The 23,631-nt window shown below is 42.8% G+C and overlaps 1 protein-coding gene across 12 annotated transcripts in view; it reads left to right on the top strand.

Moving 5' to 3' along the window:
• Positions 1-542: 542 nt before the first annotated feature.
• Positions 543-23,631, top strand: part of unc80 (unc-80 homolog (C. elegans)) — a 38,769-nt gene continuing 15,680 nt past the window's right edge. For 3 of the 12 annotated variants that reach the window (XM_077714680.1, XM_077714670.1, XM_077714645.1), the window contains exons 1-35: positions 544-837; positions 1,079-1,127; positions 2,246-2,402; positions 3,041-3,384; positions 4,216-4,339; positions 4,418-4,482; positions 5,027-5,169; positions 8,306-8,714; positions 8,782-8,998; positions 9,148-9,300; positions 9,414-9,682; positions 10,162-10,467; positions 10,612-10,743; positions 10,883-11,030; positions 12,509-12,559; positions 12,970-13,118; positions 13,813-13,976; positions 14,853-15,061; positions 17,064-17,170; positions 17,267-17,420; positions 17,949-18,121; positions 18,197-18,409; positions 18,902-19,037; positions 19,106-19,239; positions 19,338-19,515; positions 19,594-19,803; positions 20,023-20,120; positions 20,663-20,872; positions 20,940-21,047; positions 21,114-21,252; positions 21,463-21,644; positions 21,742-21,873; positions 22,287-22,319; positions 22,727-22,913; positions 22,989-23,120. In XM_077714680.1, coding sequence (XP_077570806.1) covers positions 746-837; positions 1,079-1,127; positions 2,246-2,402; positions 3,041-3,384; positions 4,216-4,339; positions 4,418-4,482; positions 5,027-5,169; positions 8,306-8,714; positions 8,782-8,998; positions 9,148-9,300; positions 9,414-9,682; positions 10,162-10,467; positions 10,612-10,743; positions 10,883-11,030; positions 12,509-12,559; positions 12,970-13,118; positions 13,813-13,976; positions 14,853-15,061; positions 17,064-17,170; positions 17,267-17,420; positions 17,949-18,121; positions 18,197-18,409; positions 18,902-19,037; positions 19,106-19,239; positions 19,338-19,515; positions 19,594-19,803; positions 20,023-20,120; positions 20,663-20,872; positions 20,940-21,047; positions 21,114-21,252; positions 21,463-21,644; positions 21,742-21,873; positions 22,287-22,319; positions 22,727-22,913; positions 22,989-23,120 — 5,707 coding nt within the window. In that variant the 5' untranslated portion in view covers positions 544-745. Of the gene's footprint in view, positions 838-1,078; positions 1,128-2,245; positions 2,403-3,040; positions 3,385-4,215; positions 4,340-4,417; positions 4,483-5,026; positions 5,170-8,305; positions 8,715-8,781; positions 8,999-9,147; positions 9,301-9,413; positions 9,683-10,161; positions 10,468-10,611; positions 10,744-10,882; positions 11,031-12,508; positions 12,560-12,969; positions 13,119-13,812; positions 13,977-14,603; positions 14,703-14,852; positions 15,062-17,063; positions 17,171-17,266; positions 17,421-17,948; positions 18,122-18,196; positions 18,410-18,901; positions 19,038-19,105; positions 19,240-19,337; positions 19,516-19,593; positions 19,804-20,022; positions 20,121-20,662; positions 20,873-20,939; positions 21,048-21,113; positions 21,253-21,462; positions 21,645-21,741; positions 21,874-22,286; positions 22,320-22,726; positions 22,914-22,988; positions 23,121-23,631 lie in introns of all 12 variants that reach the window. The other 9 variants (XM_077714733.1, XM_077714714.1, XM_077714704.1 and 6 more) reach the window with 7 other exon arrangements.

Genomic DNA, 23,631 nt, shown 5'->3' with positions numbered 1-23,631 from the left:
GTTCCGATAACAATTTGGATGCTTGAAATTTGATATAGAAACCTTTCCCATTTAGGTGATTTTCAGGCTATTTCTTCAGCATTCATTTTAAAAATGCAAATGCATGTCATGCACCTGCCCAGGGGAGCACGATTGTCTCCGAATTAGAATTTTTCTTTGCCAAGACGTGACTTTTTGTATTTTTATATTACTTATGTTTTGACTAGGAAAAAGCACTTTGTGGAGTAGCAGCACCAATGTTGTTATAGGCAGCTGTGTATCATGACAATAACAGCTTTTGTTTTTTTATTGATTTGATTGATTTTCAATCAAGCAAGCAGCTTCTGGTGAATTACGTTGTGTTCACAAAAAAATAATAATAATACAATAAATTAAAAATCTCAACTACTCAAATACCCGAAAATAAATCTTGTTGATCGTATTTTCATTGAAATTGAGACTGGTAGAACACGGAGTCTTTGATGAGCATCTGCCACCCGCTGTGTGTTCTGTGACCTTTTCGCCGTCGCTGTTCCAGTGATAGGCAGTTCTGAAATCTCCTCCCTCTTGCTCTTCCTCCATCCCTCTCTCCCTCCCTCCGCACAGCAACGGACACTTGCAGCCATTTTACGCAGCACGAATCCAATCATGTCGTGAGAGAGAAGATCGCCGCTCACCTGAGCCAAAGAGCCGCCGCCACCGCCGCCAACCGGTGGTCGCACGTAGGCGGGAGGCCAGAGAGGAGACGCGGCAGCGGGCGGTCAACATGGTGAAGAGGAAAAGCTTGGATGACAACGAACCGGAGTGCGGGAAAGGAATCCCCTTCCCCATCCAGACCTTCCTGTGGCGGCAGACTAGGTTAGTGCAAACTGATAACAGGTGTTTGTGCTCGCTCAAAATGCGAAAGGCAACGACTTGATGTAAAATGATGGTTTTTGTATGTATTTTTTTAAATTATTATTATTATTTTGATCAATGACGAACGATGCTGGTGATGTCACAGCTGGAAATGAGCAACGAATGCAAATGAAGTGCTTGGATGAAGATGCTTTACCTGCACCTTTTTAAAATATTTTTTCCCATTCTTGTCTATTTGCAGTGCGTTTTTACGTCCTAAGTTGGGGAAACAATATGAAGCATCTTGCGTGGTAAGTCGTTTTAACCCTTTGATGGACAGTGGGCGTTACCGTGGACAGGTTTTTAAAAGTTAACACTTAAGAGCAGGGGTGTCCAAACTATGCGTAGTAATATAATTGAATATGGGATACCTGTGTGAAAATTTAATTGAATACGGCTCACACACGAAGCTTAAGTCCAGCCTACATCGTGATGCACTTCCCATCTTTAACACTTGATGGCGCTCGTCATGTAAAAACGTGCCTCTCCATTAGCGCATGCCTGATATTGTGAAATCAATGCAGTAAACTGTCTTTTTTTTCATTTTCTCTTCACAAATTATCCCAGCCTACCATTTTATTATTTAGTTTCATATAAATAAATGAATATTCCGAAATGTTAAATTGAGATATGTTGGTTGGTATTTTCTTGACTTTTATTGTCGCTGGATGTCTTCTATTTGTTCTGCAAATTCTGTTTCAGTTGGGTAAATATGAATAGATATAGTAGTATATTGCAATATTCCCTGAATTATTTTGTTGTTTGTAGCTCTTACTTCATTCACTGCTGCAGACATCAAATTAATTTCAACTGGGAAGGCTGGCATGTTTCAATACCATTGCCAGAGGTACATCCGACACAATTTGTCTCGGGGGCTTGCAACGATCAAACCATAGGCATCAAATTAATTTCAAATGTCAGAATTGGCTATAAATGCTCATCTTTCTGCGCCTTTGACAATGTTAGATACCCAATCCATGTTAAAAACCCAAACCAAATGAATTGGGCGTCAATGAGTTAAGTGAGTGCTTTAAAGGGTTGAAAATCCATCATTTGTACAGGAAAGGGTTAATGTTACCATATGTGCAATAAGTAGATAATCCTGTTTCAGCCTTAATTCACCTGCAAATGAAGTGCACTCTTCATTTTGCATTTAGCAAATTAGTTTTGCCTGCATGCTTCCTCCTATTCCCCAGAAGCAAGAACTCATATTCATAATGATGCCTGACCAGATCCCCTGGGAATGCCACAAAGCACCCACTGTCTTATGGGCCTCGCTTCACTGGAGGACCGGGCAGAGAAAGTCCAAAAAAGAAGCTTTAGTAGCTGTCTTATGTGTGCCTTCTGCTTCTCTGTGGCTGCCTTCCAGTCCTTTGAGCGTGTCCTGGTGGAGAACAAGCTACATGGCTTGTCGCCGGCCCTTTCCGACGCCATTCAAAGCATCTCTCGCTGGGAGCTGGTCCAAGCTGCCTTGCCGCACGTTCTGCACTGCACCTCCATTTTGCTGTCCAACAGGAACAAACTTGGTGAGGTTGCTACATTATTGATTCATTTGCGTTATTCCCATGTGACTACCTGCATTGTTCCAGCATTGAAAGCAGCAAGAATAACAATGAGTTCAATCCATTCGTTTAATGAAAATGTCAACATTTCTCTCTGCCGAAAGTAGCAAAAATCGTCATTGCCTATGACTCATTGATTCTCTAATTGGATCTCCAAGCAGCACTATACTTAGCAACATTAAAATCTTCATTAAAAACAAAGTGATGGTTTTCTTTCGAGAAATATTGTTATTTCCAGCTAATTTAATGTTGTGCACAGGTTTACCTTACAATTACCCTTTGCTTAAATAGATAAGGAAGGGCCATTCAACAACAATTCAATTAAAACTGTATTCCAACTATACTGTAGAAAAAAAGAAATTCCCTGCAATATGCACAAATAAAACAATTTATTTTTATACCACAATTGCATACAGTTTCTAAGGCTATATGAGCTAAATTGGCCTACAATCAAAGTTAACCATAAAAATACAACAAACTGTCTATTTTAATATCCTCAATATTTCGATTAATTTGTTTATCCTTACTGCTTCAGGAGCCATATATAAGAATTGCACTTGAATTATTCGTTAACATCAATTTTGTCTTTGCACCTCCGGCAGGTCATCAGGACAAACTGGGCGTGGCTGAGACCAAACTGCTCCATACGCTGCATTGGATGCTCCTGGATGCCGCCCAGGAGTGCAACCACGAGCCCGGGCTGAGCCACGGGTGGTCTGCCGGCAGCAGTGGCGGGGGGGCCTTCCTGCAGCCCCTCGCCAACCAGGGCTCATCGCCCGGCGCCCCGGGCTCCTGCTCCAGCTCTGCGTTAGGAGGCTCGGGTCCACATCACAGCAACTCCCAGCTGGAAGAGGATGAGCATGCTCGCGCCAAGTGGTTCCACAAGAGCATGGCCACCGTGGAGCTCTTTGTGTTCCTCTTTGCGCCGCTGATTCATCGGATCAAGGTCTTGAATCCAAATCGCACTTTACCATACTTTCTCGACTGAGCTCATCATATTTGAAACATTGAAATTTCAAAATGGCCTTATATTATGCATGCGTAAATAATGGCCTATATAGTATGTGTACTATACATATATTACAGACCCCTGTTTTCTATCACGCCCTAGCTCGTTAAACACGGGGGCCCTGCCTGGGTACTTCACTCGTTTATATACACGTCTTGAGTGTTTGTGGCCAAAATGAATTGAACATTTTGGCTGCCGTTTATATAAAAATTCCCAAAGTACTGCATGGTATGGATTCAAGTACTTCAAATACTTGAAATGAAACACATTGCGCAAATTATATTTGAAATTTGCAGCAGTACGTACTTTGTTCGCAGTTTGAGTTTTAATGGAGAAAACATGCTTTTCAGGACCCTTTTAACGGTCAAAGGTTTAATGGAGATTCACTCGAATGCAGCAACTTTTAACAATCGTTCCCCAGAAGGGAAGGTAATTTGTGCTGATAGGCCTCTTTCCCTTAAAGGACCCTGGGCTTTAGCCCACCCTGGCCTGATTACAAATGTTCGATTGGATTCTACAGAAAAGTAGTCCCACATACTTATTACCTAGTGGTTTGATTTCCTGCACCAGTAATGCATGACTGTGTTAAAAACACATGAATGCAGGAACGGATCTTGTGACCAAGACCGATACTGCCATTTAAAAAAAAATAGTGAATCAACTGTCTATGTATAAATTATAATTGTTAGATTTTTACTTTTGTTTGATGATAACTATGCAAAAACAAATTATTAAGGTGTAAAGACGTTTTTACAATCCTTTGTACAGGAATCCGACTTGACATTTCGCCTGGTCAGTGGTCTTATAATATGGCAGCCAATGTGGGAGCACCGCCAACCTGATATCCCCGCCTTCACAGCCCTCATCAAACCAGTCCGAAACATAGTAACAGGTGACTAAGAAACACAATTCGGACTATGACATTAAAGAAGGATTTGGTTTGATTCATTTGCTCTATTTTCTTCATCAGCAAAGAGGAACTCCCCAATCAGTAACCAGTGCAGTCCACGTGGGTCTGGAAACCCTGGTCCCATGGTGAGTGGTTTTCACAAAAATGTTATTTTACTTCATTTCATTCCCTTAACATAGTGCTTATTTATGATTTGGGAAAATTGATTAGTTACTTAATCTGATTTATTTTAACAATTATTCTATCAGGAATGGGGTTTATCTTGTGCTGTGAATTCCCCTCTGGTAGGACGTTAGGTACAGATAATACATTACCTTGTCAGCATTGCAGGGTGCTGGGGCTCAGTGACCTGCATTGTCATGATCATAAATATAGTAATAATAAGCAATAACAGCAATTATATTACATAATATAACCATAAGCATGAGTTTATGACCATTATTGTATTGCCGAAACAACACCTCTAATATTTTTCATGGCCATATATAAACCAATCGATATGGGATATGACTTTTAGGCCCAGCCCCAGATATGGATGCGAACGTTCCCTTGCTCCCAGCGTACATAAACATTAATGTGGTTAGCCAGGGTTAAAGCCAGAACCCTTTGAGCCTTTAATCATCCATAACTAATTTTGTCTCTGTCTCATCCTGCCTGTGCCTTCCGCAGGGCTTTCAGGTTGTCTGTGAGGCTGGCCATTCCGATTCTTCTTCCTCAGCAGCAGGAGAGCACAGCTGTCGCCGGGGTAACTCAGTGGAAAAAGGCGGACCTTCCCAGCAACCCCCACTCGTCAAAGGGCCCACCAAGAAAAAGTCAGTCCAACTTTGATTTAAACACAACACTGTCATTGTAGTAAAAAAAAATAATGCATTAGGAAAACACTTGAATTACCGATGGTACCGAAATATTGATAAAATTGAAATATATATCATTTTACATGATGTCACCCACAACTTATCATGCATCCACCATTGTGATGTCAGTTTATGAACGAAGTAGAGACCTTCTTGTACGTTACTTGTTATTGCCCTATGGCTAAACTGGTCCTCGGGGGCCGCTGTGGGTGCTGGTTTTTATTCCAACCAATCCACCACAGACACTTTGACCAATGAGATTTCTGCAGAAAACAAGAAGCACCTGACTGTAATCTACTGATTGCACTTGTAGCACACCAGATTGGTGAAAAGATGTCCTCTTGATGGTTTGGAATGAAAACCAGCACCCACTGTGGCCCTTTGGGGAATAATTTTGACTCCCTTGACTTATGGACATACTTTTATGAAAAATAATCCTACAGTAGCAGCAGCAAACCATGATGGTTGAGCATTTAGTCCCACTCTTAGTATATCTACGAAGCGTTCAGTGCAGCCCACTCGAGCACATGGTAAGCTGCGCCATGTTGTCGCTTTGAGCCACGATGTCTCCTCGTGTCAAACCTCCCCGGCTTGATGGAGTATTTGCCCATATAATCGGTGTAATTATGCTGAAATAACACGCTGGCAGTATCGTCTGCATGGCTGACTTGCATTGGGATGCCCGCGAGTAGTCTGGCAATGCGTAGGCATCCGTGCCAGACTTTGGGGGCAGTCTGTGTGTTTTTGGCGTAGATAGGCAGATTTTAGTCAGTAGCTCATGGCAGCTGACTCTTAACAATGTGCTTATTTAACATCGTGCCAGGGATAGGCAAGCTATTCCACAAAGGGCCGCAGTGGGCACAAGTTTTTGTTCCAACCCATCAGCAGGACACCTTTTCACTAATCTGGTGTCCTACAAGTGCAATCAGTGGATTGCAGGCAGGTGCTTCTTAAACCTCATTGGTTAAACCAGTGCTCAACATGAACATGCCCGCGAGCATCTGGTCTTTGGCATACTTGAAGTATGCAAAAGTATTTCAATTGAGAAGCACTGGGTTAAACTGTCTGTGCTGGCTGGATTGGTTCGAAGAAAACCTGCACCCACAGTGGTCCTTGAGAATTGGTTTGCCCACCGTGTCTATTCTGTTTTTTTTTCATTTTTGGGATAAGCTCCAGCAACCCCCGTAACCCTTTCAAGGATGCATTGAAGATGAATTAATGAATTTAAAAAAAAATTTAAAAATCTGTAGATATTTTATTTCTATTTATTTATCCATTTTATTTCTTTATTTTCATGTTATATTCATTGAACATTTTGAATTAAAAACATATCCAGGAAAATCTGTAAATATTCTCTTTATATTTATTTTAATATGGTCATTTCATTCATCTTTGACAAGGGTTGTGGAACTGTTGTCATTTTTTAAATTTGGTCAAGAATGGGCTAAAACAAAACAATTTCCATGTTGTCAGATTTTTGTATGCTTTTATTTTGGCATGAAACATGAAATCGATATTTTACTTTCACGGGCCAAACAAAAGGATGATGTGGGCCAGAATCTGGCCCCTGGGCCACCACTTTGACACCAAAATGTATAGACTCCCGGCAAAGATTTCTTTATAGAATGTGATACATACCGAAAGCTGGTTACTTGTCGTTCTTGAAACACTACCCATCTTATTATTCGCCCCAAGGACACAAGAGAGGTCGACATGGTGCGGAAAATGTCAACATTTTGCTGCGTACTCAACCCGATTTAAACGTCTGTAGATAATTCTTGAATCAGAACATCTTCGTTCTCATTTTTTTTTCTCCGCCACGTGATTTTTTTGTGAACAGCTCTCTGTGGCATGCGATCATTTCCGTGATTAATGCAGCTTAGTCATCCCACCCCGCCACACATCTCTCGCACACTCAGTACTCGCTGATGCTGAGGCAGTTCCCACGGCAACCGCCGGCTGCCGAACTGCTCTCGCATCGAACGGGGATGCGAGTGTCTCAAGGGGGGCTGTGCGTTGGGTGCTGCCACCCTGTATCCATGGCAACCCCGCACATAGCAGCAGGAGAGAAGGTGAAACATGACGCAACCTGCTTCCGCTGTCCGCTCCCAAAGTGATTCATGTAGATATCGAGCATTTCCATCTTCCCCATTCATTACAGCTGCCAAGATTAAATCACTTCCTCCTTCTCTCGGCTTCGCTCTCACGGTATCAATATTTCTAATCATTGAGCAGCGCTCGATACGCCTTGCAGCTATTCCAACTGCTGACCTTCATTTTGCCTTATTAATGGTGTACTCACGTAGGCTGAACTGGTCATAGTTGGAAGGAGACTGGCTTCTATTTACCAGCCCCCTGTGGCGCATGTTTTTATATATAGCAGTGTAGTGGGGTTGACAGGATGAATAAATAAGCCGTCATAGCACAAAAGGGTATCATGCGGCACATGGTGAACTGGAATGAAATGCACCATTTCTTGCTCCATGCTTTCTCTCCTCTAAATCTATCTAAAACATGGGAACATGAGAAGTGATGATGGTTTATTTTTTTCCAACTAACAATATTTATGTGAGTGGCCTGCTGGAACGAGTGGTTAGCGTGCCGGGCCTCACAGCTCTGGGGTGCTGGGTTCAAATCCAAGTTGGTCCACGTGTGTTGCATGTTCTCCCCGGGCCTGCATGGGTTTCCTCTGGGTACTCTAGTTTCCTCCCACATTCCAAAAACATGCATGGATGTCCCTTTCCTTGTGCCCCACGATACGCAGTGGTAGGCTCCAGCATGCTCCCGGCCTACTACTCTTTGTTGGCTGGGAAAGGATCCAGGATCCCCGTGACCCTTGTAAGAATAAGCGTACAGAAAATGAAGTAATGAATGTAATATTGAAATGAAAGCACAGCTTTTTAACAATCTCTAGTTGCCAGTTAAATTATTCTTGGTAGTTTTACTGTTTTTTGCATCTCCCCCAATAATTATTCTATTTTTAGGAGTATTTTTTATTGCTAATAACAATATATTGACAAAATAATCAGGACTTCGAGCACGTGTCAAACTGCTATCCCGATAAGCTATTCATCCCTGATCACCTTGCTTGCAGGACATCAGCCCCTGCTGGCGTACCAGCATCCCTGTCTCAGCGAGCTCGCTACGCCACCTACTTTGATGTTGCGGTCCTGCGCTGCCTTCTGCAGCCTCACTGGACAGAAGAGGGGGTACACTGGGCATTGATGTACTACCTCCAACGGCTGAGACAGATTCTGGAGGAGAGACCTGAACGTGTCCCCGAACCGCTGGTCACTCCGCTGCCGCGGCCACGGAGCAGCTCAATGGTGGCCGCCACCCCTTCGCTGGTCAATACCCACAAAACGCAGGATATGAGTCTCAAATGCAACGAAGAGGGAAAATCTCTAAGCACCGAGACTTTCACAAAAGTTTCCTTAACCAACCTTCGGCGCCAAGCTGTACCTGACCTTTCATCTGACCTTGGCATGAACATCTTCAAGAAGGTCAGACACACGCAATAATCAATGAAAGACAAATAACTACTGTGGTAACACATATTTTTGTTCTTAGTTTAAAAATCGACGCGAGGACCGAGAGCGGAAGGGGTCAATTCCCTTCCATCACACAGGGAAGAAGCGCCAACGCCGTATGGGCGTCCCCTTTCTGCTCCACGAGGACCACCTCGACGTTTCGCCCACTCGCAGCACGTTTTCCTTCGGGAGCTTTTCCGGCCTAGGCGATGATCGCCGGACTCTGGACCGTGGGGGCTGGCAGGCCACCATCATGGGTAGGTTCAAAGCTCAAGTTGACTACAAAATGGGACTTAGAATCCAAAACCCTCAAATACAGATGCCACTCTCCCCCATCTTAACCTTTCTTAATCACAAAGTATGTAACTATTGGTTTTATAGGACTACCCCTCCCTATGTGTCACAGGTAAATTCACACGTCGAGGCAGCACAGACACAGCAGCTGACGCCGACAGCCTGAGCGCCAAACATTCGCATTCCCACCATTCACTTCTCCGAGAAATGCCCGACCACTCCAATAGCCACATCGAGAACACCGTCAAAGAGGGTGAAAAGCCCAGTCTGTCAAGTTCTGAATATTGAAAATATCTCTAGATGTTTTTGAATAGTTTTGCATTGATGATCATTTTTCACAAATCTTCTCATGATCCGCTTGTTTTCTTGTAACAACAGTTCGATCCCAGATCTCTACCATTACTATGGCAGCTTTCAACACAACAGTGGCGTCCTTTAATGTGGGCTATGCCGACTTCTTTACCGAACACATGAAAAGACTGTGCAATCCCGTGGTGGTTCCAGAGATGCCTGTGGAGCCGCTGGCCTGTGCCAACCTTCCCCGCAGCTTCACTGACTCCTGCATCAACTACTCGTGCCAGGAGGAGGGTGACAACATTGAGGGCACCAATAACTTTGTGCAGAAGAATGGAATGCTGGATCTCACAGTGAGTGACAGATAAAAATGCAAATTTGCCAACATTATTTACAATATTATTAACATGTTAATGTGCATTGAGGCAGCCCGGTCTACTAGTGGTTTGCTCCTCGCACTTCTGAGATTGAGGGTTCAAACCCAAGTTTGGACCTTCTTTTGCATGTTCTAAACAGGCTTACTTGAGTTTAATCCAGTTTCCCAAACACATGGTAGGCTGGTTGGACAGTCCAAAATGTCCCCCGGTATGAGTGTGAGCATGAATGGTTGTCCCTGTGCCTTGGAATTGGCTCCATTAAAAGTGTCCCCCGCCTCGTGCCTGTAGATTGGTGGGACAGCCTGAGCCCTCCATGAGATGTATGGATAATTAAAAAATAAATATGCACTGAAGTCATAAATGATGCACTGAGCAGAAACATGGTACTATGAAAATCAAGGTAACATCATTATTTTTCAAACTGGTGACATGTCGCACCTTCTCTTTTGTATCAGGCAGTGCTCCGTGCACTCTATGCTGTCCTCAGTCATGACATCAGCTCCAGGATCTGTGATGTGGCCCTCAACATCATCGACTGCCTGCTGCAGCTGGGCGTGGTGCCCGGGGTGGGCAAAAAGCTGTCCAAGCCTGACAACAAGGAGAACGAGGAGGTGCGATCCAAGGAGGCGGTTAGCCACAGCCTTGGAGGAGGAGGTGGCGGAGATGGTGGTAGCGGGGGAGGCGGTGGAGGGGGGAGCGGCGGAGGAAGTGGGCAAGGAAGCAAGGATGATGTGAAAAATAACAAGGACAGTGACAAAAAGGTTAGTTTGCTAGATAGGAAATAACAAAGTGTGGTATGAATGTTAACTATAAGTCCTTTAAAATTATAGTATAAATTGATCTGGTATATATTCTCCTCTCCCCTCCTTATAAATGTTCATATGTGTGTTCTTGGAAATGCACAGGAAGAGAATTCTTCCCTAAGCACTCATCGGCTGGCCCTCTCCATGCTTATCAAAATAGTCAAGTCATTGGGCTGTGCTTATGGATGTGGCGAGGGACATCGTGGCCTTTCGGGAGATCGCCTGAGAATGCAGGTCAGAACCACAAAAGCCATCAAAACTGATAAATCTTTCACCAAAATTGCTCTTGAGCCATGATTATCCTTCATCTCACCCCGTCAAGCCCTGCAATTTCACTTCCACTATATATATATGTATATTTCTGTTCCATCAGGCCCAAAACTGCCTGACCAACCTTTACAAGCGAGACAAGCTGCAGTTTCGCCAGACAATGCGAGACTACGTCAACAAAGACACTCTGAATAACATTGTGGACTTTCTTCATGCTCTGCTGGGCTTCTGCATGGAGCCTATCACCGACAGTGAGTATGTGCAGCCACCTACGCACTCAGGATAGTGTGCGGTGACTTGCAAAGGCTGTATTGGAAAGAAATCAGTCAGTCAGCCTTTGCTTTAATTTGCTTTCACTTGGTGCAAATTATCAAACTGAATGTTACTTGATTTGAAGGTGAGTAGTAATAGAAATTAAAAATCCATTCAGTGCCAGCTTTCCTAGTTAACATGGTCATTTGATTTCCATGCCGACAATGTCAAAGGTAGTGGAGGAGTCTGCGAAACTAAATATTTATGAATTTATTTCCCTAAAAGTGCATTGCGGTTATCAAAAGAATCACAATTATAAGTACATACACTTAATTCGGAATTTACAGACCGTTTATTCACATTTTGTTTTTAATCCATTTTAATTCATATATCGAATAACTTGGCCGGCCCGGCCTACCAGTGGTTAGTGTGTCGACCTCATAGTTCTGGGGTCGAGGGTTCTATCCCAGCTTGCCCTTGACTGTGTGAAGTTTGTATGTTCTCCCCTGGGCTCTCCATTTTCCTCCCACATCCCAAATCATGGAGGGTAGGCTGGTTGAACACTCTAAACTGCCACTAGGTATGTTTGTGAGAGTGAATGGTTGCCTGTTTCCTTGTGCCCCAGAGTTGGCTGGCCACTAATTCAGGGTGTCCCCTGCCCCGTGCCTAAAGTGAGCTGGGGTAGGCTCCATCACCCCCACCCCTCCATAACCCTTGTGAGGATAAACGGTATAGAAAGTGAATAAATGAATATTAAATTCATGGTTTTGTTTTGTTTTCCTTTGTGATTGCATTTAGTTTTACTGTATTTTAATTTCGGTCAAACCTGAAGAGTCAAGTAATTGTTGAGGTGGTAATGGTATCAGGTATTGAAAGCCAGGTTTTACGGTAAACCATCAAAGCGTCATATTTTTAAATGACTGAAAATGTCTTTTTTTTTTAAACAAACCTTAATAGTTTTCCCTTGAGTACTATCTTTGTGCTATGTCTGTCTCCCTCCAACCACTGCTTGTTCTAGTCCTCTTGCTTCTGTGCCTTCTCCCTTCACTTCCTCCTCCACCAAGTACTGCAGCCTTCTTCCAGTCCGTTATTCCTTTCTCCCTTCCTCGCTCATCCATTTTCGTACACTTGCCAATCCAAACCTTTGCCCATTACATCTTTGTTCAATCAGCGGCATTACTCCGTGATGTTGAGATATGCTCTTCATGCCAATTCAGCTTTGCATTGACATTGTTTTGGTCTCTGCTTTATAACATCATAGCAAATAAAATAAAAATATTGGCAAGTGATCGAACTGATGAGTGTTTTGACAATGCAAGTTTTTTTGTTTTGTTTATGTTTTGACTATGTTGGCGTGTATGTCACTTTTACCAATATGTGTCTCTTGGGTTAACCTCTCTGAGGAGGTCCTTTCCTGACACCACGTACATGTCTGTGCTGGCCTGATGACAATCAACCCGCCTCTTTTCTCTTGCAGAGTACGGCAGTGCAGGTGAGAGGTCCAGGAGGGCGAAAAAACGAAACATCGGTAGATACACATAATGCATAAGAGCACTGATTTTAAAGATGTGATAAATTTACCCACATGAGCAAAACCTTCCTTAGGCCACTGCTTCCATTGCTGCCCCTCTCGCTCTGTCCTAAAGTGACAAATCTCGCCTGCGACTCCAAATTTATCAATCATTATTCTTTTGCCCAAGATTATGATTACAACAATGTAGTTTGAGGGCAGGCCTTAGTCACTTGCATGTATTCCTTGTTCCTTACCCAGAATCCTTTTCAGTTTGCTTCTCCCCCCATATGCTGTACGAACCCTTTTTCTTTGCCCCCTTTCCCCCCTCAAGTTGTCGTGCGGGATGACTGTTTTTGTGTTTTGTTCTGCTGACTGAATCACAGTGGCGGGATCCATGGCCTCTTCACCTTCCTTTTTATTTCCAGATAAAGCCGGGTTTGGGAACAATTTCACTACAAACGACAACAAGTCCTTGGCGCAGAACATGGAGGCTGTGGTAGTGGGTTGCATGTTCAAATCGTTGATCACCCGCTGCGCCTCAACAACACATGAACTTCACAGCCCAGAGAACCTGGTGGGTCCTTGTATTTGTCGTACTTGTAGTGTGCCATTTTCATGATTACCACATGACAACTTTATTGAAGTGTCTGTTGCTGAAGGCTCTTGATTTGTTTTCACTTTTTTTTTCACTAAAGCCTGTTTTTGTTTTGTTTTTTTAATCTTAACCATTTTTGCAACATCTAAGTCATTTCTTACATGTTTAAAGTGTTTGTAAATACAAAAATATAATCAAATAGTTTGTTTTTAGGATTTCCTGAAAAATCTGCAAAATATGACAATTGTGTTAACAAGGAATAAATAAAGTATATAGGAGGAAAATTAAAAACCTTAAAATTCCCCTCAAAACCAATATTTTCCTCAACACAAGGGGATTGTGTGAAAGGTTTATGAAGTAATGCAAGGAAATTGTTTACATCGGCTGGCAGAACAGCCAATTATCCCATTACTTTTGAACCCTTAAATAGTGGAAATTTTAGACAACAAAAACTATCCATTGATTTTCTATCATACTGATTGGGGTTCACAATCAAGTTAGTGGACAGCCTTTCTTAGTATGTTCACACATTTGTAGTTTGGAGTTTCTTGATCCTTAAATGACTGATGGATGTTTGTCAACTTGGCAGCCAAGACATTTTCATCCACTGACATCCCACACAGTAGCCTCCTCTTGTTGTTCTTTGACACTTGGCTGTCACACTCCTTCACAGGGCCTATACTGTGACATTCGCCAACTGGTGCAGTTCATCAAGGAGGCCCATGGAAATGTTTTTCGTAGGGTTGCTCTGAGCGCTCTCCTTGACAGCGCTGAGAAGGTCACGGCTGCCAAAAAACCTGAAGAAAAAGATGAGAGCAAACTGCAAGCTCCAAGAAGGTATTGCAAATAGATGGAACTTTGTAAGGATTACTGCTTAGTCTTTGAAAATGCTATTGTGTTTTACTAAACATTTCAGTAGAAAACTCATATCTCTCTCGATCATCTCATCATTGCTTTCTGTGTTGTTTGTCCTGTTCGCATTTGTTTCTCCCGCATGAGAGCTGCAATTTTGGGGTTAAATGCTGAGTCCTATGTATGCACTTGGTGAGTCAAGACTGCACCTTTTGAGAAATGCATAGGTGATTTGAAGTATGGTTCAAAGTGTTAGAATTAGTGGCAAACCACTGGGAGCAAAGTCAAGCTAAATATTTTTTTAAAAGGCCTCAAAGGAAATCGTAGTGGAAGATGTTGTCCATATAAGTAAGGACTGGTCGTCCTGCCCATTTGCCTTTCTAGGCTTGAATTTGTAATAGGTGTGGAAATGGATAGTTCTGCATGTAGATTGGCAATTGTTGTCAGGCTTTATTTAGTCTTAAGAGGCTCAATGCTGAACTGGTAGAAGACACCCAGACAGAGAGCTGTAAAGAACCTGCCAGCAACACCACTGCGTATCTGCAAATTTTTAGCATTCTCAGACCGATGGGTGCCCTGAGAGCTGTTTTGTTTGTTGGGGTGTGCGTGCAGGTCAGAGGCGGGTGTGTCCGGGGAGAAGGGTCAGGTGTCCAGTGCTGCAGATGAGTGTCGCAGCTACATCTCCAGCAGACCCCCCCAGACCCCCGAACAGTGAGTGTTCACCTCACCACATCCCCACCCATTCATGTCATGTCATATCATGTGCCATGTCGCTGTTACAAAAACAATAGTTGCAGCTATATCTTTTTATTTTTGTTGTTATTGGTTTCATTAAACTAAGTTCTGTCTGCATCTCTCTAGTGAGGATCAGATCCCTGGAGCTCTGCTGGGCAGAAAAGACTTTTGGAGGAAGATGTTTAAGTCGCAGAGTGCTGCCAGTGACACCAGCAGCCAATCAGAACAGGATACATCGGAATGTACCACTGCCCACTCTGGCACCACTACAGACCGTCGCTCTCGATCAAGATCCCGGCGTATTTCACTTCGCAAGAAACTTAAGCTGCCCATAGGTATGAGCACCCTGGCAATACCTATTCTCAAAAAACTAACTTTCATGAAGTCTTCAGGTGTACCGTATTTTTTCCATATACGCCATATTTGTAACCAAACAAAAATAATGACTGAAGCAAGGTTACGTCTTAAAATTAAATGCACTCAAATTAGACTTGACATGCACAAAACTGCAGTGACCAAGACGAATTGCCATTACGCAAAGGTATGCGGCTGATATGGTCATTTGTTTCAAAATAGAGAAAAGATAAAACACTAAACAAAATTAATTTTGACATCTATGAATGAACTTCATTTAAAAAAAAAAACGTATTTTGCATAAAATGTGAAAAAACTCACTTACTTGCATTGTCATTGCTCGCTCAGTGCGCCGCCATCTTACCGTACATAAACATGCTCTGACTGGCCAGACGCGAGTAGCCTTGATACATGTGTTTGCAGTGTTTACTATGTAAACACATCCCAATAGTTGTTAAGCCTGATCAAAGGTCTTGCAGTCGATTATTAAAATATCAGCCTGGATACCTGCAGAATGTGTATCTCATGCTATTAGTGCAACCAGTGTCTTGGTGAAAACTAGACTGCTACGGACACACTTCCTGATTGTCCATGTACAGGCAACACCCTTTTGGAATGTACAATCCAGCCGACGATCCTTTCGATTAATACAGTATATCAGAAATACCACGTGCGATGATTTTTCTTAAGATTTTCCCTTCACAGTAACACATCTGTACTCCCTACTAAAACCAAGAACATGGAGGTGAAAATTGTGAATCAGGGGGCGTCTTATGCGAAAAAAAAACGTAAAATTCAACGATTTTATGGCAATTTTAAGGGTACGGCTCATACGCGGAGGCGATCAATATTGGAGAAAATACGGTATTTGTCCTAAACTTGCTGCATTCTGGTTTTCTGTGACAATTACAAATCATCACATTTCACGTCAAATCTAATAGCTTCTTTCTAAAGGCATTCTCCCTTTTTACCTGTTCCATTTTTACATCTCAGCATGCCGTAGGACCACACGCCTACCACTCACCTTCTCTGTTTTACGTATGTGGTGGAATCCATCTTCATGTTGTGTTTGTCGGTGTTGCATCACCCTTTGCATGGCCCTTCATGTTGTTTGTCAACCCGTACAAGGCCAGTACAGCTGCAAGAAGGGTACTGCAGACAAAGCAATATAAAATCATGAATGCTATAGATTCAGTTTGAACTTACGCTGTAAAAACAACTGAAATCATAATTTCACTGTGAAATGGCAGCTGACAACACTGAGGAGTGTTGCTTTATGTCAAATGATCGTAAAAAGTATAAGGTAACTCATTCTGAATGTGGTGGCCCGTTAACTTGCTATCACTTGTCTGCAGTAGTTCAGTAAATGGCACATTTGACTTCCAACATAACGGTATTGTTCTAAATCTTTGTTAGAGAGGTGCACCAATAAGTAAAGTGCAACATTACCACATCAGTTAAATATCAATCACAGAATAATATCGATATGTTGTATTTCTTAATTACATGAACTTCATTGAAAAAAAAATCTAGTAAATCTTCTAAGGATATATGCAGTTTTCACCCATATTTCATGGTTTTCCTATTTTTTTAACATTAATATTCTGGCGCACATAGCTTCCTGGTTTTTATTGTAAACTTAAAATGTATTTTTTTACAGTGTAAACAAAGACACATTGTCAATTCTGCTGCTAAAACAGCATGAAACACACAAAGGCATGTAGCAATTTTACCTTTGGTCTTTACTGAGGTCTTAGAAGGTTAGAAATCAGGAACTCTGGACATATATGTTATCTTTCTTCTTCTGAATGGAATTTTCTAGTGCCTGTTTGTGAGTGCTTGTGAATGCTATGTGCCCTATCCACCCTGATGTGTCACATCTGGCTGTGCAAACCAACATGTGTGCTTTATCTGTGACTCCTTTACTTACCTAGTTTCTGCTGTATATGTATATGAAGAAACTCTTATTCACGCTGTCTCCAGGCAATTGGCTGAAACGTTCATCCCTCTCCGGTCTCACTGACGGTGTGGAAGACCTGTTGGATATCAGCTCAGTAGATCGTCTCTCTTTTATACGGCAAAGTTCAAAGGTCTGAAAGACGGACGCTGCTTAATTTTTCCATTGTAAACGTTCGACAAGTCTCGTGCTATGGTATTAATCAAGTTTTTTTTAACTGCATGAAAAGGTGAAGTTTACCAGCGCAGTCAAACTGTCGGAGGGTGTTGCTGCTGGGCCAGAGTACAGCAGGGATGAGGAGGAGAATTTCTTCAAGCGGCTCGGTAAATGGAGGTCTGGCAGGAGGAATCCATCCAAGCTTCACCACACAGAAGATAAAGATGGTAGACCTCCCCCAAATCCCAACTGCCCCTCGCCCACTTGTTGCTTCATGATTTCTACTTCCTCTCTCTCTCTCCCAACACTTCATGTAACGTCCTGTCTCGTATCACCTGCTCTTTCTTTTTTGGTTTTACTTTGAAAGGTCTGACCTCAAGTTTCTGCTGTTAAGGTTTTGCATGATTGTGTTACACTTCATGAAAATCAGCCCCTTTCCTCCCTCATTTTCTTTTCCATTAGACTGAATCTTTTAACCATCTTTCTGCTGTGGTGTAGTTCAAACTCGCTTTTTCTCCTTTTGATGCTGTTCATCTGGTTGCTGTTTTGGATGACAAAGCACAGCTCTTTTTGCGTGACACACCGTGTCACTTCAGCAAATGTGATCAAGATAAAAGCTTTTGCTGTGATCATTCAATGAATGCCGCGAACTGAGCACTGTCAGCGACTAATTTGCATCTCATTCGCCTGTAGCTGTAAAAGTGGGTCCTGTGCATCCAATTATGAAAAATAAATTTAATTTCCAATTTGTCCAGGACCTCACGGTTTCCAGGAGCGTCTGGCCGCCAGCCAGGAGGCTATAAAAAACAAAAATGTGGTGAACTTGGGTGCAATTAGACAAGGCATGAAACGCTTCCAGTTTCTGCTCAACTGCTGCGAGCCCGGGACCATACCTGACGCTTCAATCCTCGCCGCTGCTCTGGACCTGGTACTCATCATTGTTTCCCTTCTACCATTCCTGTAATTCATCTTGATCTTGCGCTTTACTTACTTTACTCCCCAGGAAGCACCCATCGTAGCTCGGGCTTCCCTCTTTCTTGAATGTGCTCGATTTGTTCATCGCTGCAACCGTGGCAACTGGCCAGAGTGGATGAAAGGACACCATGTCAACATTACCAAGAGAGGCTTGTCCAGGGGGCGATCGCCTATAGTGGGCAATAAAAGGAATCAGAAACTTCAGTGGAATGCAGCAAAACATTTCTGTCAGTGGGGAGATGTGAGTTCACTGTGTTTAAAGAATAGACAATACCTTATGGGCTTTATGCGATTTGCAGTTGCTCAAAATATTCAAGTACGCAAATTGTGAATTTCTTAGATCGCTGATCATTTCAAAGATAATACAGGAAAAAATATGTAATTGCCAACGAACGCTGGCATTTTGTCATCCCCAAACGTAACACTGACCGCCTCACACACAAGTACTGCCTGTAGTTACCTGGGATAGGCTCCAGCACCCCCTGCCAGCTCTTGTAAGGATGAGTGGTCCAAAAAATGAATGATTATATATTACACATCACAAAAAGTATTTTTTCTCAGTTTATTGAAGATATTTTCCTCCTGCAAATTTCACGATAAAGGAGATTGATTTCTCTTTAAGGTCAAAGAACCCCTAATAGGGTAGATTCCCATCCTTAAAAAAACATCACAATGTTAACATCAATTAACCATTACAACCTCTAAATGCCATTTTGCACTGTGTCTCAAAAAGGCAATTGGCACGCGGCTGAGCGAATTGTGCCACTGTGACAGCGAAAGTCCTGCCAACATCCTGGGGTACACCTACGATGAAGAAGCAAAACGGAGGATGAGAAAGGAGGATGAAGAAGAAGACTATTTAGATGATAGTAAGTATTTTGCTGCTGTGGATTATTGGAGTTTGATGCCCATTCATGATTACTTTTCTCCTCCTAAGACACAGTCAATCCGACAAAATGTGGCTGCCCATTTGCCCTGAAGATGGCTGCGTGTCAGCTATTGTTGGAAATCACCACTTTTCTACGAGAGACGTTCCCTTGCTTGCCGAGACCGCGCACAGAACCACTTGTGGTACTTTTTGCTCCCCAATTTGTAGTCTTATGTACTACCATATTATCATAACTATAAATTGTACCTAAGTATAAGTCGCAATTTTTTTTTCTCTGTAGGATTTAGAAAGCTGCCGACTGCGTCTGGATCCTGAGCTTGGACGACATCGCTATGAGAGGAAGATCAGTTTCGCCGGCATCCTCGATGACGAGGACGGCCGTGACTCGCTTAACAGCAGTAGCCACACTCTGAAGTCAGACACGATATGTGATGAGAAAAAGGCACAGGAGGCAACAGGTGAGATGTTGGTTGAATTGGATCATCACACAGCTTTTTATATGTCTGCTAAATTTGGTATTCACAATGTCTTGCCAGCTCCCACCCGAAAAATTCGTATCGGCGGCTCACGCCTGCTTCAGATTAAAGGAGCCCGGAGTTTCCGTATAAAAAAGGGGGGATCTTTGTCTTCCATACGGAGGGCCGGCAGCCTGAAGAGCACTAAAATGTCCCGACAGGATTCAGAATCAGAAAATGAGGAGGGGATCCTTTCACAAACAAACAGCAGAGATACTGTGACAGACATCGGTAAGTCTAGGAATAAGTGTTGTTATCTCTGATTCAGAGCAGCCTGATGGTGTGGTGGGCCTAAAAGGTTGATTCCCGCTGATGCTGGTATTAGTGAAAGTGGTTGTCCATCTCTCTGGGACAAATGATTGTCAAATGTCCAATGAGATTGGCTGTGGTCCTTTTTTCTTTGTTACCATATATCTATAGTTCAATTTCCCTTTTTCACACCTCTTGTAGGCAGTCCGTGTAGTACCAGTGAACCCAGCATTGAGCCTGAGGGTCAGAGCTCAAGTGGTGCTGAAGACAACTACCACCGCAATATGTCATGGCTCCACGTATGTGCCTCCCCCCCTTCCAATTGTGAATCTACAGTAATAATATGTACAGAGAGGGTCTTAAACCTAAACCAGTGCTCTGTATTACTATTGACTGTGTGTTGTTGTCTTCCCCCCATTGATGGTATATCTCTATTACCATTATTGGTCCATTATCCTGATTGATTTTTAACTTTAGCTGATAGAGATAAAATTGACCTTGTACATGATGTTTTGCCATGCTTTTATTGTTCATTACTGTGCCATTGTTTGTAAAATTCATCTTACCATTTATTTGCAAATGCATGAAGTTACAGGAAAATAGATACTACATATTTTGAGTGTTATAAATAAAAACTGAGGTGGGAATTAATAAGTTCTCTCTGCCTTTTAGGCATTTGTTGTTTGTTTCCATCCTGTAGACCAGTTGAAAACATATGAACTGTGTGTGACTGCCTGAAATTAACAAATCATAATAATAAATAAGCAGCAAAGTCCAGAATGACCTGATAGAACAGGTTTTCCATGGGATTCATCACATGTTGCCACTCACATCTTTCCAGATCATGATCCTGCTGTGCAACCAGCAGAGCTTCATCTGCACCCACGTTGACTTCTGCCATCCACGTTGCTACCAGCACCACAACCGCTCCTGCGCCCGCCTGGTCCGGGCCATCAAACTCGTGTACGGCGAGACGGTGGACAGCCTGAGAGAAGATGCCGGGGCTACTGCCATTGGTATCATGAGTGCTCGTGCTCAGAAGAACAAGGAAGTGAGTCCATGAACCGAACGCAACACGTGCATTCTCTTTGCTTCTCTGAGAATCTGTTTGGCTTCAGTGTTCAGACAAATCATGTTTGAGAACACCATCCATGAAAAGGAGACCCACTGAAGGCAACACCGAAGGAAAGAAGGACACCGGGATGTTAAAGTACATCAGGAACCAGGTGAGGGATTTGGATTTGTACCATTTGCACTAACGTTGGAAGTCATTTGGGATTTGTCTCCTGCAGGTGATGAGCTTGTCGCCAGCTCCCCTGTCACTGCTCATCAAAGCGGCTCCCATCTTGACTGATGACATGTATGGAGATATTCAGCCGGCGGCTTGGGAGCTCCTGCTTAGTGTGGATGAACATATGGCAGCGGCTTCAGGTGAGAACCTTTTCATAATTGATTAATTTATTTACTATTGGTTTTTTAATGTTCTGTAGAAATAAAGTTTGTTATAGCAAAATTCAATAAAATCAAGATGAGCACAGTTTCAACCAGAGACAAAATCGAGCAGAGATGTTTACCTGACGTCAAATAAATGTTCTCCTCCTGTCCTTTCATGAATCATCAACCCCCATCCTATCTCCCCAGCCGCCATGTTTCTCCTGTGCGCAGTCAAAGTCCCGGATGCAGTTACTGAGATGATGATGGCCGAGTTTCAGCACCCCGAGGCCTGCCAGCGCATTAATTCTATCTTCAAGTTCTACACGCTTTGGCGATTCCGCTACCAGGTGTGGCCACGCATGGAGGAAGGAGCCCAGCAAATCTTCAAAGTATGTGTAATTATTACAGCTAAACAAAAACAGTCCAATCAATACTCCTTTTAATTGATCATTTAAAGGACCTGTTGTCATGTGTGATTTTCTTTAGATTCCACCACCCAGCATAAACTTCACCCTGCCATCGCCCATTCTTGGCATGCCCTGTGTCCCCATTTTTGACCCCCCGTGGGTTCCCCAGAACACCGGAAGTGTCCAAGACCCAATCAATGAGGATCAATCTGTAAGTGTATGCCAATTACAATGGTTTTGTTTGGTCAATGGTGGAGTCATATTCATTCTTTTTATGCTGGATAAGAATTCATTAGATATTGTGTCCACATTTTTCTGGTTCACAAATATGAAGGTCACTATGACAATGTTTTATAACTAAATTGTCCTTTGTCCACAGTAAAAAATTAACACTGGGTAAAAACTTCCACCACCAATAGTTGCTGATATCACTTTTTTTTAAAAAGTACCAGTTTTCTTAGCAAAAGCATGTTTTAAGTTTCATCTCCATGTTGACAGTTTCAGACTTTGACTCCCGCCCTAAAAGCTTAATCGGTTATTGTCAGTTGTAACGCATAATTATTTCAAGTGGTGCAGATTTTGATGAAGACCTTCCTTTATCATTTTATCTGTCTTTGTTTTTAGTTCCCCACGTTAATTCAGTCAGTCCATGCCATAGTAAGTTTTCTGTCCAGATCTTTGTGCTGATGCATCTTTTACCTTAAGTCATAAATGTCAGGCAATACATTTTTTGTTTCATTGTTTTTTAAGACAATTGGGGGTCAAGTGTGTATTTTTCAGAGGTTTCCAGGAAGGGGGCAGTTGCATCTTGATCAGAAATGAGCTCTGTCTTTGGGACAACAATAGCATGCATCCGACATTGTGTGCTGTGCTGTGTATGCATGACGAGACAGATTGTATGTTCTCATGTATGTGTCGGAGCACGCGTGCCAATGCCATGATATGCAGCAACTTTTCCATTTCTGCCCGGGATGACCGCAGAGCACTAGTGAGCCGGTGGAGGGTCACTGTATGCTTGTTGAATATCGAAGTCGCGTTGGACTTGATCAACATTGCCCCTACAGAAATCCTTCTCAGCGAGGGCGGTGTCACGCTCCCATCAACGGGCTGAGCACATCCTAAAGAACTTGCAGCAGGAGGAGGAAAAGCGGCGACTGGGTCGCGAAGCCAGCATCATTACGGCCATCCCGGTGGCGCAGGAGGCGTGCTACGAGCCCACCTGCAGTCCTCCGTCTGAGCAAGAAGAGGAAGGTGGGCCTTAAAACTGATCGGGGATGTTGTTTCTTTTGCTCCTAACCTGTCTGTGTTTGTCTTTGATGCTGCCAGCAGAAGAAGTGGTGAACCTGGCATCCCGCCGTCTGTCCGTTAGTCCCTCCTGTGCTTCCAGCAACTCCCACAGGAATTATTCTTTCCGACGAGGCTCTGTGTGGTCAGTCCGCTCATTGGCCAGTGCTGAAGGTACAAGATATTTTCAGTGTACAGCTGGTTTTGGAAGTACATATGCACTTTTTTTAACAGTTTACTTTGTGTTAAAGAGGGTTTCTAAAATGGTTTTAGTCTGCCAATCACACATTTTTTAAGCTGCAATAATGGAAAATAATGTTGAAACACAAAGGTAGGCAATGTGGGATACTCAGATAATTAGCGGGCTAAAATATTACCAGCATTGGTAAAAGATCGCACACTCCTTGAGACACTAAATTTAATTCAATTTTTCTCTACTATTACACATCGGAAAGATGAATAAGGTGTTTTGTTTTTTGTATATTTATTTAAAAAGCTGGTTTCAGCTGGGATGCACATATTCATGTCATGTTCAGTTACACCTGCTAAATCAAGGTTGCTGTATTATTTGGTTGCATAAGTGTCAACAGAATCTATTCACGCTGTAGTAAAGCAATAAGTCGGACTTAAGTGGCTATTACACCTGCATTTGTGTAACATGTGCATGTGTATACTTGAGCACATT

Source organism: Stigmatopora nigra, chromosome 1 (assembly GCF_051989575.1).
Source record: "Stigmatopora nigra isolate UIUO_SnigA chromosome 1, RoL_Snig_1.1, whole genome shotgun sequence".
NCBI classification, from domain to species: Eukaryota; Metazoa; Chordata; class Actinopteri; order Syngnathiformes; family Syngnathidae; genus Stigmatopora; species Stigmatopora nigra.
The sequence above is the reverse complement of the archived record's forward strand: the minus strand, read 5'-3'. Positions and strand labels throughout refer to the sequence as shown.